This window comes from Pyrus communis, chromosome 10 (assembly GCF_041283825.1).
Source record: "Pyrus communis isolate YQ-2024b chromosome 10, ASM4128382v1, whole genome shotgun sequence".
In the NCBI taxonomy this organism is placed as follows: domain Eukaryota; kingdom Viridiplantae; phylum Streptophyta; class Magnoliopsida; order Rosales; family Rosaceae; genus Pyrus; species Pyrus communis.
The window spans coordinates 20,506,601-20,521,953 of NC_142574.1; the positions used below are offsets into that span (position 1 = coordinate 20,506,601).

The following is a 15,353-nucleotide window of genomic DNA, read 5'->3' on the forward strand; positions in this document are numbered from 1 at the left end:
GTGAAATATGCAAACTTTATAGCAACATGCTAAATATTGAAATGCAGGATCAAATGAATTAAATAAAACATAAAGACGTTTCTACATGGGAGCGCCGATTTTGGCAGCCAACTAGAAGTAGGTCAAACCAGCTAGACTTGGCATATCAGTAGGAAAAGAGAAAAACTTCATTTCTTGCCTTCAAAATTGTTCACGGTGGATCGGTTGGAGATGGTCTAATAATGCGGTGACTTGATTTTATAAGTTAGCACTCGAGTTGGGTTATGAACCAGAGATGGATGCCCTCAATCCTTTTTCACTTTGCTCAAATATACCCATTGAAGCTTATCCCTAAAATTTCAACCATCATTCAAAGTCTTAATGTCTTATTGAGAGCATATGAGTTTCTCCCTTGTTTATAAACAATGAACCTTTTGGATTCAAACAAAGTCTTATTGTCTTATATGACAAGATAAAGAGTTTCTCCCTTTCCTTATAAAGTGGCAACGTCTAGAACTCCAGACATTCTTATTTTTTAGACAGTACCAACCTACAAACTCTCCAATCCCTCAAGTCAATACCTCTTAGCCCAATACATGTAATTAAGAAAATTGACGGTATTAAGAATGCCAAGAAGTGTGTAAAACAAATCCAAACGCATATGATTCAAATCGTCTCCTCCAAGCCACTGTGTACCAAATTTTCCACTCACTGAATTTGCAATGGACACCAGAACTGAGCTTAAAAAGTACCCAAGAGATATTGAGCACCATGACAATGCAGCGCACATGCTCCTCATGGTACTTGGCGCCTCTGAGTAAAAGAACTCAAGCATTCCTCCAAGCGTAAGCACGTCGCAAACTCCTAACAAGAAGAATTGCCACCCTAGCCAAAACACCGACAATGTGACATCATTGTGAGCCGCCTCACGCCTCTTAGCTTCGACTAGGGCAGCTACAGCCATTGACCCCGACGCCAGTGCTATCCCCAGTCCGATCCTCCAAAGGGGTTGGAGCATGCGACTTTTGTGTTGGAACCGTTCGCACAAGGGAATCGAAGCAAGCATGATGAAGAGAGGGGGTACGTTTAAGGACTGAGTGGGGATTTCGAAGTTGTGTAGTTTTCTGTTCATTTTGCTCCCTTGTACCACTGAGAATGTCTCAACTTGGGCTAGGCAGCAATTCATCATGATTGTGCTTGCAAAGATGGGAAGAAGGCCAAGAAAAGTTCTGGTTTCCTCAACATGTGCTACACTAATTGTGTTACCAATTAATGCTTTGTCTAGAAACCTGAGAAATTATATAGGGTTTCTTAGATTAATAATAATTATGTACTAATAATCACTTAACTTAATTAGGCACAGAGAAGAAGTTACTTAAGCTTGTCATAGGATTGTCCATCCGCTCTGCTCCGATTGATTGGAGATGCTGCATACTGGTTCCCCATTCTTTCGTTCGATGAGGCTTTCCAGTTTCGAGCTGCACAAGCAAGTACCTTTCACAATTCACGCACCCAAAAAAACAAAATTAAAATCCAGTGACAGCAGTCTACTTGATAATTGATATTACTATATCATCAATAGCATTTTGTCTAATTTCAGTTTTACCGTGATGATTCGTGTTAACGAGTTCCCTGCAGTGGGTCGTTTGTGCCTATAAAATGGAGTCCCAGTGACGAAAATGACAAGCGAAAAACTCAAGGTCGTAACTGTTATCAGAAAGCTCCAATTCCAGCCAATATGATCTTCCACCCAAACCATAACAGTTGAGCTTATTAGGCCCCCTAGGCATATGGCAAAGTTAAACCAATTTAAGAAGGCAGAGATGAGCCTGGCATCGTTGTGATCAAGCTGATCAGCACCATGTGCAGGTAAGGCGACATTGAGTCCAGCTATACCAGCTGCAAATGCGTAGAGGCCAATGTATAGAATGGTTGCTTGAAACAGAGAAGGCTTCACATCCACAGCCGGTCGTAAATGTGTGAATTGAGCTTGGATAGCCAGCAAGATTACTCCCTATAATTGGTATCGAAAAGCTCATTCAATTTCGTATTACATACTTGGATGAAATCATGAAAACATGCCATGAAACATATATATAGTTGAAAGAAAAGCATACCACTAAGTTTATTGCACAGAATATGATGAAGGTTGTGAAGCTTGTGAAGAGCGAGTCACAAATAAAGCCTCCCACGATGGAGAGCAAAAAAGAGGTTCCCATGAAATTGGTCACCATGTTTGCTGACGTAGCAGGTGAGTAATGCATTGACAACCGGAAGTATGAAACGAAGTTGATGGCATTGGATAAGAAAACCATGTTGATCAGCACCGCAACAACTACAAACAAAAAAAATATATGAAGAAATTTCCTCATCATATAGAACTACTTCTTACACTGTTACAAATCAATTTTTTGTGGAATCGACGGGCACCCCAGATTGTGGTGAAAGTTGAGGTTCCACCCTAAAAATCTTAGTCATTGAAGATAGAAGTCGTAATTAAGTTCTTAAAAGATCTTGGATTGGATGTGTTAAAGAACACGAGAATCCTACATTAGAAATTTGACAAAACTAAATATGACTTATATCGAGGAGCTAGGTTTCACTAGTAATTACATTGAGACTTTTTGTAACAAACGCTCACACCTGCCTTGCTGTGCAGGTGGTAATATGCAAGTTAAGAGACAATACTATTGTGGTTAGTAATGAGTCGTTGGCTATGCTATTCACTTGTTAGGCCCAACGACGTACGTGCTTAAATGATCTATATACTCAATGTCAATTAATTTTGAGTTGGATACTCACATTCTAACATATTGCTAATGTAGTTCATAAAAATTTAAACTTAAGTAAAGGGTTAGATAGGACTGAGATAAAGTACCACATGTAAGGGCAGCAGCTCTAATTCCTCCATGCTTTTTGGGATTTGCCTCCCTTCCTCTCCAGTCAACAAACTGATCATCACTTTCTTTCTGCTGGTAGAGAACATTCCCATCTCTTTCCGTACTGATCTCCAAGGCCTATGTTGCAAACAAAGAACAAAGTTGTAAGTGAAAACTAGAAATTATAGAGACAAAAAACCAGAAACAGTTTATGGGCTTACTTACCATTAGGATTCACAGTTTGGTTTTGGTACAACTTGGAAGCAAAAAGTTACGAAAAAATGAAGCAAAAATAAGAGAGATACATAAGAGCAAGATAGATGAAACTTAAGCTCCATATGCAGACAGCCTTTTCAGGCAAACAATAATTTGATGTGGCAAAAGGTTATGCAGAAATAGACACTTATGTCCGAAGACTCCAATCCCTCAATTCATGGTGTTTAAGGTTTTTGTGTATCAGTAATTCTACATAGACTCACAAAATTAACGCATTTATTCTCTAATATGAATGAATCCCACATATACTAGTCTTGACACTTTTCCAAAGACTCCAATCCCTCAATTCATGGTGTTTAAGGTTTTTCTGTATCAGTAATTCTATATAGACTCACAAAATTAACGCATTTATTCTCTAATACGAATGAATCCCACATATACTAGTATAGACACAAAAGTGTCATTTTTATGTCTAAATAATAATATTATTTGAAGTAGATTAATTATTTGTATATCAGAAAACTTATTAATTTTTTAGGCTTATTTTTAGCTACGTCCCATGAAACTCTATTTTAATCTTACTTTACCCCTAGTAATTCAAAAGTCACAACTTTATTCCCTAAAGAAGAAAAGTTAATCTTCTAGAGGATTAGATGGGAGTATTTTATTTATGTCTAATCCTCTTCTAACTCCCTCAGAATGCAAAATCATTTTCATCTACCATCAATGTGTCTTGAATTTAGAGAGTTATCGTTTTCAATCCAATCCTTTCTACCAGACGAGCCCTACATGTTTTTAGTTTCCCTTGAACGAGAAAAAACAACATAAAATAACGCATAAAAAAATGCATCATATGATATTTTAATTTTAGTTAGAATCCAACCACCTACCACCACATCACGTGATTTATAAAATATAGTTTTAAAAAATAATTTTCCTACTCCAAACTAAAAATTAAATATTTGTCAAAAGACTCTAAAATAGTCATCATATGTGCCCTATAAATTAAGGGCCCTAAACCTCAAATTTATACGTGCTTTGGATTGGACTTTGAAGGCAATTGAGGACCAATTCCATTACTAACAAATTGAGTGGGCCTAAGCTTCTCTTACAGCCTAAAAACAACAATAATCTTACGGTGCGTACCTGATGCAGCGGATTACAACTTTTCCATATATATTCCCTCACTTAAAACCCTAGTTCTATCCGTGCCTCTCCCAGGACTCCAAAGCACCATACTACTCTTCGTCTGAGTCAGGTTCGAAACCCTAATCTTTGATCTTCCTCCGTTTCCAAAAATCCAAGATTTTCTAACCTAGTATCTGCAACAATGGTTAGATGCGTTTTTTCCCCAAATTTAATTTTACTGAACGCGTGATTTTGCTGTTGTTTTTTGAGTGACAGGAAATATGGCCGTCCCTTTGCTGAAGAAGCAAATTGTGAAGAAGCGCAAGACGCACTTCAAGAGGCCCCAGAGTGACAGGAAGCACTGCGTCAAGGTATGAATCTTTGGCTCATTTCATTTCTATTCATATTTATTTAATTTTTTGAATCATTACATTTATGTGGGGATTTCAGCTGTAATGTATTAGAAATTTTCTGTTTTGGATATGAATTTTTAATGGGTTATTTGAGTGGGATTAATAAATTCATAACCTATTAAGTTATGGGTAAATTGGGGTTAATTCACTTAATTGTGATATCTGCTAGTTAATGGTGTGAAGTACTAGTTACTAGAGTTGTATTTGTTTGTAGTGATTTGGGTCGAATAAAGTTAACATTTAAACTTAAATCTTGAATGGGAGGTGTCAAACTGTTTTTACAGTGCCCGTTCTGTATCGCTTTAATGATGTTGGGCATAGCAGTAGTCAAGTGCTCTTCACAACCTTGAATCATGGCGCGTGTTCATTGCAGTTGCCTGAAGTTGGAATGATTCGTAGTTTTGTTTGCAGTTTAAGATTTGTATATCTCAATGGCTGAAAATTGAATTAGAATGTGACAAAGATCAAAAATAACTTGCAGAGAGGCAATGAATTCATTGTGCATCTTTTCCTGATCAGCAATGAAATTGTTGCTGTCCTCTGTTTAGGGTAGATAGTATGGCCTGTTAAGCATCCATGTTTCTACCCTTGTCTCCGTGTGTCTGTATGGTCGATGCATGTAGGGTGATCATGTGGTTCAATGTCTTATTTCTGAGACATTGCTATTCTTTCATTTGTGACCTGATTAAGTAACTCGGGGATGCATACTTCTCTGTGTATCTCCGCTTCCTGGAGCCTTAGCATTAAGTTGTTCTGTTTTAATGCATGTACTTTGCTTATGGCAGGAAAGCTGGAGAAGGCCCAAGGGTATTGATTCACGTGTCAGGCGAAAGTTCAAGGGATGTGCATTGATGCCCAACATTGGCTATGGGTCAGACAAGAAGACTCGTCACTATCTGCCTAACAAGTTCAAGAAATTTGTCGTGCACAATGTCAAAGAGGTTGAACTTCTAATGATGCACAACAGGTCTGAAACAGCTCCTTTAAATTACTGATCACAACCTCCACCTATCTTGTTTGAATTAGAATTTGCTAACCCTTTTGTTTCTCTAATGTAACTGCAGGACTTACTGTGCTGAGATTGCTCACAACATTTCCACCAGGAAGAGGAAGGAGATTGTCGAGCGTGCAGCCCAGTTGGATGTTGTTGTTACCAACAAACTTGCCAGGTTGCGCAGCCAGGAGGACGAGTAAACCTTGCAACTGTTATGGTTTATTTTGCTATGTGTGTTTCCTATATGCTAGTCTTCAGAATATTGGGAGAAATTTTTCAGGATGCTACTTTTGTTTTCGATTTGGTAATTGTTGAATTTTATTCAGAATTTTACTAATCTAGTCATGTTAGACGACATGAAGTTCTACCAATTTGTTTGATTTTGCCATGTTACTGCCAGTTCCTCGAGTAAATTATCAGTTTTTATGACTCGTTTTCACTTTTACCATCTAGTGTCGCTTTTGAAGCAGCATATTCTGCCAAACGAAATGAATCGAATCGAATTTTCTATGTTTTCCATTGCTGTATCCGTGATTTATGCTATAATTTGGAACGTGTTTAACTTAGTTGTTCACCTCTCTTGGGACTGCCTTTCTAGGAAGCAATTATGCGTATGCTTGCTTCTACTAGAAATGTAGAAATGCTTATCTCATTATAAATTCTTCAGAACCGAGACTAGATTAAACGTTATTTTTTAAGAGAATTGGAGCAATTCGTTGAACTATGTCCCAATTGGAACCTGAACCAAAAATTCTTGAGTCTTGGTTCTTGAACTTGTCACAATGTGAAGTAATGATCTTTTTATTTAACAATGTTAGAAATTTCATTTAAAATAAAAGGTATTTGTCGATTTTTCCCTCCGAACTTGTAAGGAGATACTAATTTTTTTTCAGTAACTTTAAATTTAGCTGATTATTTCTTGAATTTTTATAATTAGTCAAATCTTTCTTTGCATTAGATTTTTTAATTTTTCATCATTTTTTTTTTTATCAATTTTGGTCACATGGCAAACATTTGAGGGCGATAAAATAATTTTATCCTAATGCGGACAACATAATTTTTTTCTCTTCTTCTTTTCCCCCACTAGCTAATTATGTACACATTTTGGTTGAATTAGTCATGACAGTCCAATTAGCAGCTACAATGTATTGGCTTTGCGCTCAATTTACTAAAATAGAATTACCTTGTCACCTTCATATAGTTTGTTATGTGATGTCTGTATGACTAGTATGGATGGAAAATTTCAAAATCTATCACCAGGGAGAAATTGACTATTTATTTAGGAGCTTACTGACTAAAGTTAAAGTTCATGGGAGAAATTAATATCTCTATACTAGTTCGATGGGAAAATTGACAAATAGGTCTTAAAATGAAGGGTTTAAATTAGGGGTGGGCACGGGCCGGGCCGGGCCCAAAATTAGAGGGACCGGACCGGACCGGACTCACTTGAAAATACAACGGGCCTGGCCGGGGTGGATTTTACTATATTAAAACTGAGAATCGGACCTAACTCGGCCCGTATAAAACAGGCCAGTTCTTACGGGTCCAACGGGTACCCTTTTTTTTTTTTTTTTTTTTTTTTGGGGACCCAGAACCAGATTCCCAGTCGAATTTGCACTCGACTGACTTCAGATTCGAGTTCGAATTAAATCAGGACAGGAAGAGGGTGCCACCGGAGACAAATAAGAGAACTGAAGCGATGAAATCGATCAATTTTCAGTATCCTACTCTCCTCTCCAATTACCAAAGCACATCAACATCACCCTATCCAAAGGCTCCAAGCTCCTACAAAATATGCATGCCAGTTCTCTAGCATAAAGTAATCTGTCTTCTGCTGTTGTTCCTGGCCTCTGGGATGATTTGAATTGTTAACATGTTGCTGTTCCTTTTGCTACATGGGCATTGGCAAACTGGGCAATGGCATCAGAAGTGAATAGATCACGAATACAGGAACTGGATGCCTATGGGCAAGCTATTATGGTTGCTTTAATGGCGCCTGAGAGATCAGTCAAATGGCACAGAAGTTTGGTGGCTCGGTTGCTAGTTCTCGTGTTGCACGCTCACCTCCACTACGATTTGCAACAGTGTGTTTAGGTTTGTTTGCAGTAGTGATGGTGATTGCTGCAGAAGATAGGGGAAGGAGAATATGGGTGATTGCTGCAGCGGCAGGTAGTACTTGTGCGAAGGAAATGGTTGCTGAAATGAAGAAATCAAGATCGAGGTTGAGATCGAGACAAGAGGAGTTGGAAGGATTTTGGAATTCGAGATCGAGATTGAGGTCGAGACGAGAGGAGTCAGGAGGATTCTGGAATTCAAGTCCTATGTGTTAGAAATCAACGGTGGGGATTTGATCTCCCTATAATGAACGGTTGAAACGGTTTGGGCCGGGGCCCGTTTTCTCTGAAATTTGTACCCGTCCCGTACCCGTCCCGCTCAACCCTCGGGTCCAGGACCCGTTTGCCCAACCCTAGTTTAAATGGGCAAAAAATAGATGGAACTTCCAACGGAGTTAGCCAAAATGATCATTACTCTACATTATAACAAATTCATGAACCAATACTCAAAGACTTTTGGTTCAAGAACCAATTCTCTAATTGAGCTAAAATTCATGGACCATTGATCCAATTATCTCTTCTATTTATTTTACTAGAAAATAGTTAGATAAAATGTTGCTATAAATTTTGTTGTTCAAAAGATTTTATATGTAGAGAAACTCCACCTCACCACCAAGGCAATAATTGCTCATGCAATAGGACAAAGGCTATTATTGCCTTAATGAATTGTAGTTGCGAGGTTAGGATTTGTTGACATATATTGATGTCATCAAATATGAAGTGCCATGTCATCAAATATGAAGTGCCATGTCATAGAAAAGGTTGTTAGAATCTGTTAAAATAGTTAGGATCTGTTGGGATAAGATTGGTCTAGTCAGCTAAGATTGTAGAGGTGTGGTTACTCGTGTATAAAAGAAGAGAATGTGAGACTGTGAGTTTAATCATGTAATCAAAGAATATTCAGACTTTTCTTTAAGAGTTTCATTGTATTTTCGTTCTTCTTCTTCCTTTCTTTCTCCATCTTCTTCTCTGTATTCTCTTGGTGGTTGTAATACAACCTAGACTGTTAATATGGTATCATCGCCGAGCGTCGATTCTTGGTGATTGTGTCCGCTGTGCTAATCTTGGTTAGTTGCTGGTTTGTGTTCCGTTGCTGCTTTGAAGTTGGGGGCTTGCGATTTGTCAGGTTGGCTCCTTTATCTGTCTTGGTGTTTTATGCATATATGGTGTTTGTGGAAATGTCGCTGAAGGCAAAGGGTGAGATTTCATACATGATCGATTGTGAAGGTTATTACTAAGTGTTGCAGTCTGATGAAATAGATTTTTCTTGATTGGTTGCTGAGGTATTTTGATAATTGATTGAAGATTTGTGAATTACAGTCGTGGTGTTTTTTTTGGAAGAATTCTTGAAATTGTAGTTATCTGTTTGGTTAAGGAAATTGATTGAGGTGTAGATTGTTAACGTTGAAGTTTGGAAGTTTAATCAAGATGTCGGATAAGGCTGTGAGAATTGAAAGTTTGCTTGGGATGTTGACTGTAAAACTCCAAGATGATAATTTTGTGAAATGGAGTTACCAATTTCAATCTGTGTTACGAGGATATGATTTCTTTGATTTCTTTACTGGAGAGTCTCAATGTCCACCTAAGTTTGTGATTGCTCCTGAAGTGGGTGTCACTAAAGAAATTACTGAGGCTTATAAATCATGGGTTAAACAAGATATGGCATTGTTGAGTTTGTTGATTGCCACTTTATCTGATGATGCCATGGAGTATGTCATTGGCTGTAAAACTTCTTGTGAAGCTTGGAATTGTTTACAAGAGAGGTATGCTTCTATGTCAATGGCCAGAGTTAACCAACTCAAGACGGAATTTCATACAATCCAGAAGGAGGGTGATTCTATAGACAAGTATCTGTTGCGATTGAAGGCAATTAGAGATCAGTTAATGTCTACTGGAGAAAGGGTTACAGATAATGATGTAGTTATTGCGGCTCTATCTGGTTTGCCTCCTGAGTTTGAAGTGGTCAAGACTGTCATTTTGGGCAGAGATACACCCATAAATTTGAAGGATTTGCGAGCACAGTTGCTTAGTGCTGAAGCTACTGTTGAATCCAGAATTACATCTCTGACTGCCGGTATGGCTGCAATGTATGTTCAAGGGGAAAACTCTGAGAATTCAGTTGGAAGACATAAAGGGGGATATCAAGGTGATAATTACTCACAAGGAGATAGTTCTAACAGTAGTCAAAGAAGTGGAGGTACTCAAGGATATCGAGGAGGTTCTGGTTATGGAGGAAATGGGAACAGGTCTTACAACAGGAATTTTGGGAATGCTTCCAATTTCTATCCTTCGAACAGAAATGGGAATGGCTCTTGGAACAATTCTCGGCCTTATTATAATAACAGACAAAGAGGGGGGACTTTCTTTGGACATTCTTACTCCAATAATGGTTCTCGAAATGGCTGGAATGACAATACAAATATTAGTGCTCCGGTAGTAATTGAGTGTCAGATTTGTTCCAAGAGGGGTCATACTGCTCCAAACTGTTTGAGCAGAGTTGATGTTGGCTCATTGTCGCAGACTTATCAGATTCTTATGTGTCAAATTTGTGGCAAGAAAGGTCATAGTGCACTGGAATGCAGGCACAGGAACAATTTTTCGTATCAAGGACCACCACCACCTCCTTCACTTACAGCCTTTACTGCACAGAATCAGTCAGCAGCGGAATTTGGCCAGAATGTACAAGGTGTTTCTGCAGCTGATACTTGGGTTCTTGACACAGGAGCTTCACACCATATGACATCCAATCTTGAGAATTTGAATCAGCCTGCTCCATATAATGGGGATCATAAAATTACCATTGGCAATGGTGAAGGTTTGGCGATTAAACATATTGGTTCCTCCATCATTTCTACTCCTAATCATTCATTACTTCTAAAGAATATATTACATGTTCCAACCATTACAGTCAATCTTCTATCTGTTAAACAGTTATGTAAGGATAATGGTTGCTGGTTTACTTGTGATGATCGTGTGTTTTTCATACAGGACAAGGCAACAGGGGTGATGTTGTACCACGGCATGAGTAGAGGGGAGTTATATGAGATTCCTGTGAGTGTGTTTTCTAGAAGATTTGCTGCTCAGTCATGGAATGGTGCTGCTTTTCTTGGCAAAGCTGTCAGAGTCTCCACTTGGCATAAGAGACTTGGTCACCCATCAGAGGAAGTTTTGTCTCTCATGATCAAAGGGTTCAGTAAATCTGTTAGTATTGATTCTAGTCCTTCTGTGTGTACTTCTTGTTTGTCAGGCAAAATGTGTAGACAACCCTTTGTAGTAAGAGATACTCGAGCTAGTTTCATGTTTGAAAAAGTCCATTCGGATGTATGGGGTCCCTCTCCTGTTAAGTCATTGGAAGGATATAGGTATTATGTTAGTTTCATAGATGAGTATTCCAGATTTCTCTGGTTATTTCCTGTTATGAATAAATCTGATGTTTTCCAAGTGTTCATCAAGTTCCATTCCTTTATTACAACTCAATTTAATTGTGCCATTAAATGTCTACAAACTGATGGTGGGGGTGAGTACATGAGTCACAATTTCACCAAGTTTTTGGACACTAAGGGGATTATTCATTCTATTTCCTGTCCATTTACCCCTCAGCAGAATGGTATTGCAGAGAGGAAACATAGACATTTAATAGAGACAGCTATTTCTTTATTGACAGAAGCTCATGTTCCATTGATGTTTTGGAATTATGCTTGTTTACATGCTGCCTTTCTCATTAACAGAATGCCTTGTAAGACTTTAGCCATGAAATCTCCCTATCAAGTTCTGTTTGCTCAAGAACCAACCATTCATACTTTGAAAATCTTTGGTACTGCTGTTTATCCGTTCTTGAGACCATATAATCAGCATAAATTACAATCCAGGACTAAACAGTGTGCTTTTCTGGGGTTTGCTTCTGGATATAAGGGTGTAGTATGTTATGATTTGTCCACGAGAAAGCTAGTATTGTCACGGCATGTGATTCATGATGAGCAGGTTTTTCCATTTGCGTTATCCTCATTATCTCAAGCTGGGAATTTGACTGGTTCTCGAATATCGACTGTCTCTCCAGTGGTTATTCATGTGCATGATTATAAACATCAAGGTCATCACACTTCTCAGGTCCCTGCTACAGGTCAATCTGGAAGTCCACAGGGTGTTGAAGACAGTACTGAGCATAATTTGCAGAATCTGCAAATGCCAAGTAACACTGCACAGGATCTCTTTTCTACTCCTCCAGGGTCTGTCTCCTCTACTCCAACAATGTCTCCACATACAACATCCCTGTTGCCTGTCCAGAGTCCATCACAGTTAGAGGTACATCTTCCTATCTCTCCTTCTGTAGCTGATCCCATGCCTTCTGAACCATCTAGCCATCCAATGGTTACCCGATTGAAGTCTGGTACTATTACTCAGAAGTCATATGCTGCTTTGATTGCTTCATGTCCTGAGATTAATTCTTTAATGCTGGATGATAATCACACCTTTAGTGGAGGTTTTTCTTTTGTTGCTTCTATTCATGATTCCAATGAGCCATCTAGTTTTAGAAAAGCATCTGCTATACCTCAATGGCAATCAGCAATGCAAGAAGAGTATAATGCTCTTAAATCTCAAGGAACTTGGAGATTAGTACCTCCTCCTCCTGACAGATCGATTATTGGCAGTAAATGGGTCTATAAAATCAAGAAAAATCCTGATGGCAGCGTGTCTCGGTACAAAGCTCGCCTTGTAGCTCAAGGTTTTTCTCAAGAACAGGGTATTGATTACTCAGAAACTTTTAGTCCAGTAGTGCGACACACAACTGTGAGGCTTATTTTGGCCTTGGCAGTAATTCACAAGTGGGAATTAAGGCAGTTAGACATCAAAAATGCTTTTTTACATGGGGAGTTGCAAGAGGAGGTTTATATGAAACAACCTCAGGGTTTTGTTGATCCGTCTCATCCGAATTATGTCTGTCAACTAGTCAAGTCTCTGTATGGTCTCAAGCAAGCACCAAGGGCCTGGAACTCCAAGTTCACTAGCTATTTGCCAACATTGGGATTCAGTGCTTCCTCTTCTGACACCAGTTTATTTGTGAAAACTGATGGGGTGGATGTACTTGTTTTGCTCTTATATGTGGATGATATCATCCTCACTGGATCCAATGGTACCAAACTACAAGCTGTGATTCAAGATTTGGCAGGGGTGTTTGAATTAAAGGACATGGGAAGACTTACATATTTTCTGGGTTTGCAGATTCATTACAAAGCTAATGGTGACATATTTGTTAATCAATCCAAGTATGTCAAGGATCTCATTCACAAAGCTGGTATGGAGTCTTGTAAGCCTGCCTCTACACCGTGGAAACCTCACTGTCAGATGTTACTCACTGAGGGTACCCTGTTGAAAGATGCTACATTGTATAGGAGCTTGGTTGGATCATTACAATACTTAACATTTACTAGACCCGATATAGCATTTGCTGTCAATTCATGAAAGCACCAACGGATGTTCACTTTAATTCTGTTAAGCGGATTTTGAGGTATCTTCAAGGAACTTCAGAGTGTGGCCTTACATTTACATCTGATACATCTATTCAGTTGACTGCATACTCAGACTCAGATTGGGCTGCTGATTTAAATACAAGAAGGTCAGTGACTGGGTATGTTGTATATCTAGGCAATAACCCTATATCCTGGCAGTCCAAGAAACAAACCTCAGTCTCTCGGAGTTCCACCGAAGCTGAATACAAAGCCCTGGCACATACGGCGGCTGATGTGGCCTAGATCAGGTTGTTGTTCAAAGATATTGGGGTTGAGTTACCTGGGCCACCAACCATTTATTGTGATAACATGTCCGCTATTGCTTTAAGTGCCAATCCGGTGTTTCATTCTCGAATCAAGCATCTAGATACAGATTATCACTTCATTCGGGAAAGAGTTCATAAGGGCGACTTGTTGGTTCAGTATCTGTCCACTGATGATCAAACTGCAGATGTGTTAACAAAAGGCCTTCACAGTCCTACCTTTACTCGGCATTGCTTCAATCTCAAGCTAGGTTACCCTAGTTGAGATTGAGGGGGGATGTTGACATATATTGATGTCATCAAATATGAAGTGCCATGTCATCAAATATGAAGTGCCATGTCATAGAAAAGGTTGTTAGAATCTGTTAAAATAGTTAGGATCTGTTGGGATAAGATTGGTCTAGTCAGCTAAGATTGTAGAGGTGTGGTTACTCGTGTATAAAAGAAGAGAATGTGAGACTGTGAGTTTAATCATGTAATCAAAGAATATTCAGACTTTTCTTTAAGAGTTTCATTGTATTTTCGTTCTTCTTCTTCCTTTCTTTCTCCATCTTCTTCTCTGTATTCTCTTGGTGGTTGTAATACAACCTAGACTGTTAATAGGATTATCTTTTATTATTGATAAGATTAATTATCAAAATAAACAATGATTCCCTACAATTTCTCATTCTCTCTATGAGTGAGAAATTGTACGTCTCTTCTTCTTCTTCTTTCCCTTTTCCTCTTTAAGTGAGAAATCGTATGTCTCACTCACTCTTCACTTTCTTATAGTCATCCCCTATAATTTCTCTCTTTGAGTGAGAAATCGCACGTCTCCTGTACACCTTATAGTCGTCTGGTTTACCCTCGTGAGAATTCGTATGTCTCCTCCTCACTTTCTTCTTCCGGTCATCCTTCCTTTTATAGTTTTCTTTTTATTTTATTCATCACATGTCGTCTTTTTACTTAGTGGAAGAATTATATACACCATTTTCACCTTTTGTTTTCTTTTTGGTTATTTACCTTACGCATGATCTTTGTTTTGTGTTTTCTTCAGTTTTTTTATCATGGATCATCAACCTGTGATGTAGGTTTCCTACATTTTTTTTTTCTTGTATGGAAGCCTTCTCCTAGTTACGCATGTTATTTATCTACCTATAATTTCTAATCTATCTCTATCTTAATTCCTAAACACGAAAATTTTGGAACAAATGACAAGAGAACATGTGTACGAAAAAAAATTGTATTAACGAATTTGTAGGGTTACAATCTCTTTATAACTTGATCCTCTGATTCGATCTCCAATATTTGTAGATGTGTGATGTAGAGGTTGTTGATCCAAGGGTCGCGATGACTTGATCTTGAATGAACGGATGCCGCAAGGTTTTGGCTCTTGGCAATGGAGGAACTGGCACATGTAGGGGTGCTTGGTGGTTCTTCACGGGTTTGACGAAGAACGCGGCAGGTTTTCGAGTCTTCTTGAGTGTTTAGGGGGTTTGAGTGCTTGAGAGCTTTAGAGTTTCAAAGCTTTAGCGTCTGTACATGAATGATTTTTTGGACCCTTTTCTTTGTCTTGGAGCCTCCTATTTATAGATTCTCCAAGTTTTGCCTACAAAAGAACCAAGACCTGATCTGTGTCTTGGTTAATCATTTGTGATTTTACTCATTCAATTAATATTTCATTTAATCAAATTAAAATTAAATTAAAATCAAACAAATCAATCTTCCAAATTTGGCATTTTCATTTGATTTAAATTTAAATTAATTAATTTGTTTGATTTAAATTAAAATCAAATATTACTTTTCACCAAGTGTTGACATGTGTCCTTGATGACTTATCCGCCCTCGCATGCCACGTACGCTCTTGCATGCCATGTAAGC

The 15,353-nt window shown here is 38.4% G+C and overlaps 2 protein-coding genes across 2 annotated transcripts; one reads left to right on the top strand and one right to left on the bottom strand.

The window, feature by feature from the left end:
- Positions 1–344: 344 nt before the first annotated feature.
- Positions 345–3,157, bottom strand: LOC137728336 (protein NRT1/ PTR FAMILY 4.2-like). Its single transcript, XM_088678745.1, has 6 exons — positions 3,084–3,157; positions 2,858–2,996; positions 2,097–2,314; positions 1,586–1,993; positions 1,355–1,473; positions 345–1,268 (listed from the first exon to the last, which is right to left on the bottom strand). Exons 1-6 carry the CDS (start codon positions 3,084–3,086, stop codon positions 554–556), a joined length of 1,602 nt encoding a protein of 533 aa, XP_088534871.1. The 5' UTR covers positions 3,087–3,157; the 3' UTR covers positions 345–553.
- A 1,041-nt stretch (positions 3,158–4,198) lies between these two features.
- Positions 4,199–6,036, top strand: LOC137730311 (large ribosomal subunit protein eL32z). The gene is made up of 4 exons (XM_088677072.1): positions 4,199–4,332; positions 4,479–4,573; positions 5,401–5,582; positions 5,680–6,036. Exons 2-4 carry the CDS (start codon positions 4,484–4,486, stop codon positions 5,807–5,809), a joined length of 402 nt encoding a protein of 133 aa, XP_088533198.1. The 5' UTR covers positions 4,199–4,332; positions 4,479–4,483; the 3' UTR covers positions 5,810–6,036.
- Positions 6,037–15,353: the final 9,317 nt, after the last annotated feature.

Excerpts from the sequence above, each read along its gene's own strand:
- LOC137730311 (XM_088677072.1), top strand. The coding sequence starts at position 4,484 with ATGGCCGTCCCTTTGCTGAAGAAGCAAATTGTGAAGAAGCGCAAGACG. Across the intron at positions 4,574-5,400 it reads ACAGGAAGCACTGCGTCAAG|GAAAGCTGGAGAAGGCCCAA; the intron begins GTATGAATCTTT and ends TGCTTATGGCAG. Across the intron at positions 5,583-5,679 it reads CTTCTAATGATGCACAACAG|GACTTACTGTGCTGAGATTG; the intron begins GTCTGAAACAGC and ends ATGTAACTGCAG.
- LOC137728336 (XM_088678745.1), bottom strand. Across the intron at positions 2,315-2,857 it reads AGCTGCTGCCCTTACATGTG|TTGTTGCGGTGCTGATCAAC; the intron begins GTACTTTATCTC and ends TTTTGTTTGTAG. Across the intron at positions 1,474-1,585 it reads CGTTAACACGAATCATCACG|GTACTTGCTTGTGCAGCTCG; the intron begins GTAAAACTGAAA and ends GAATTGTGAAAG.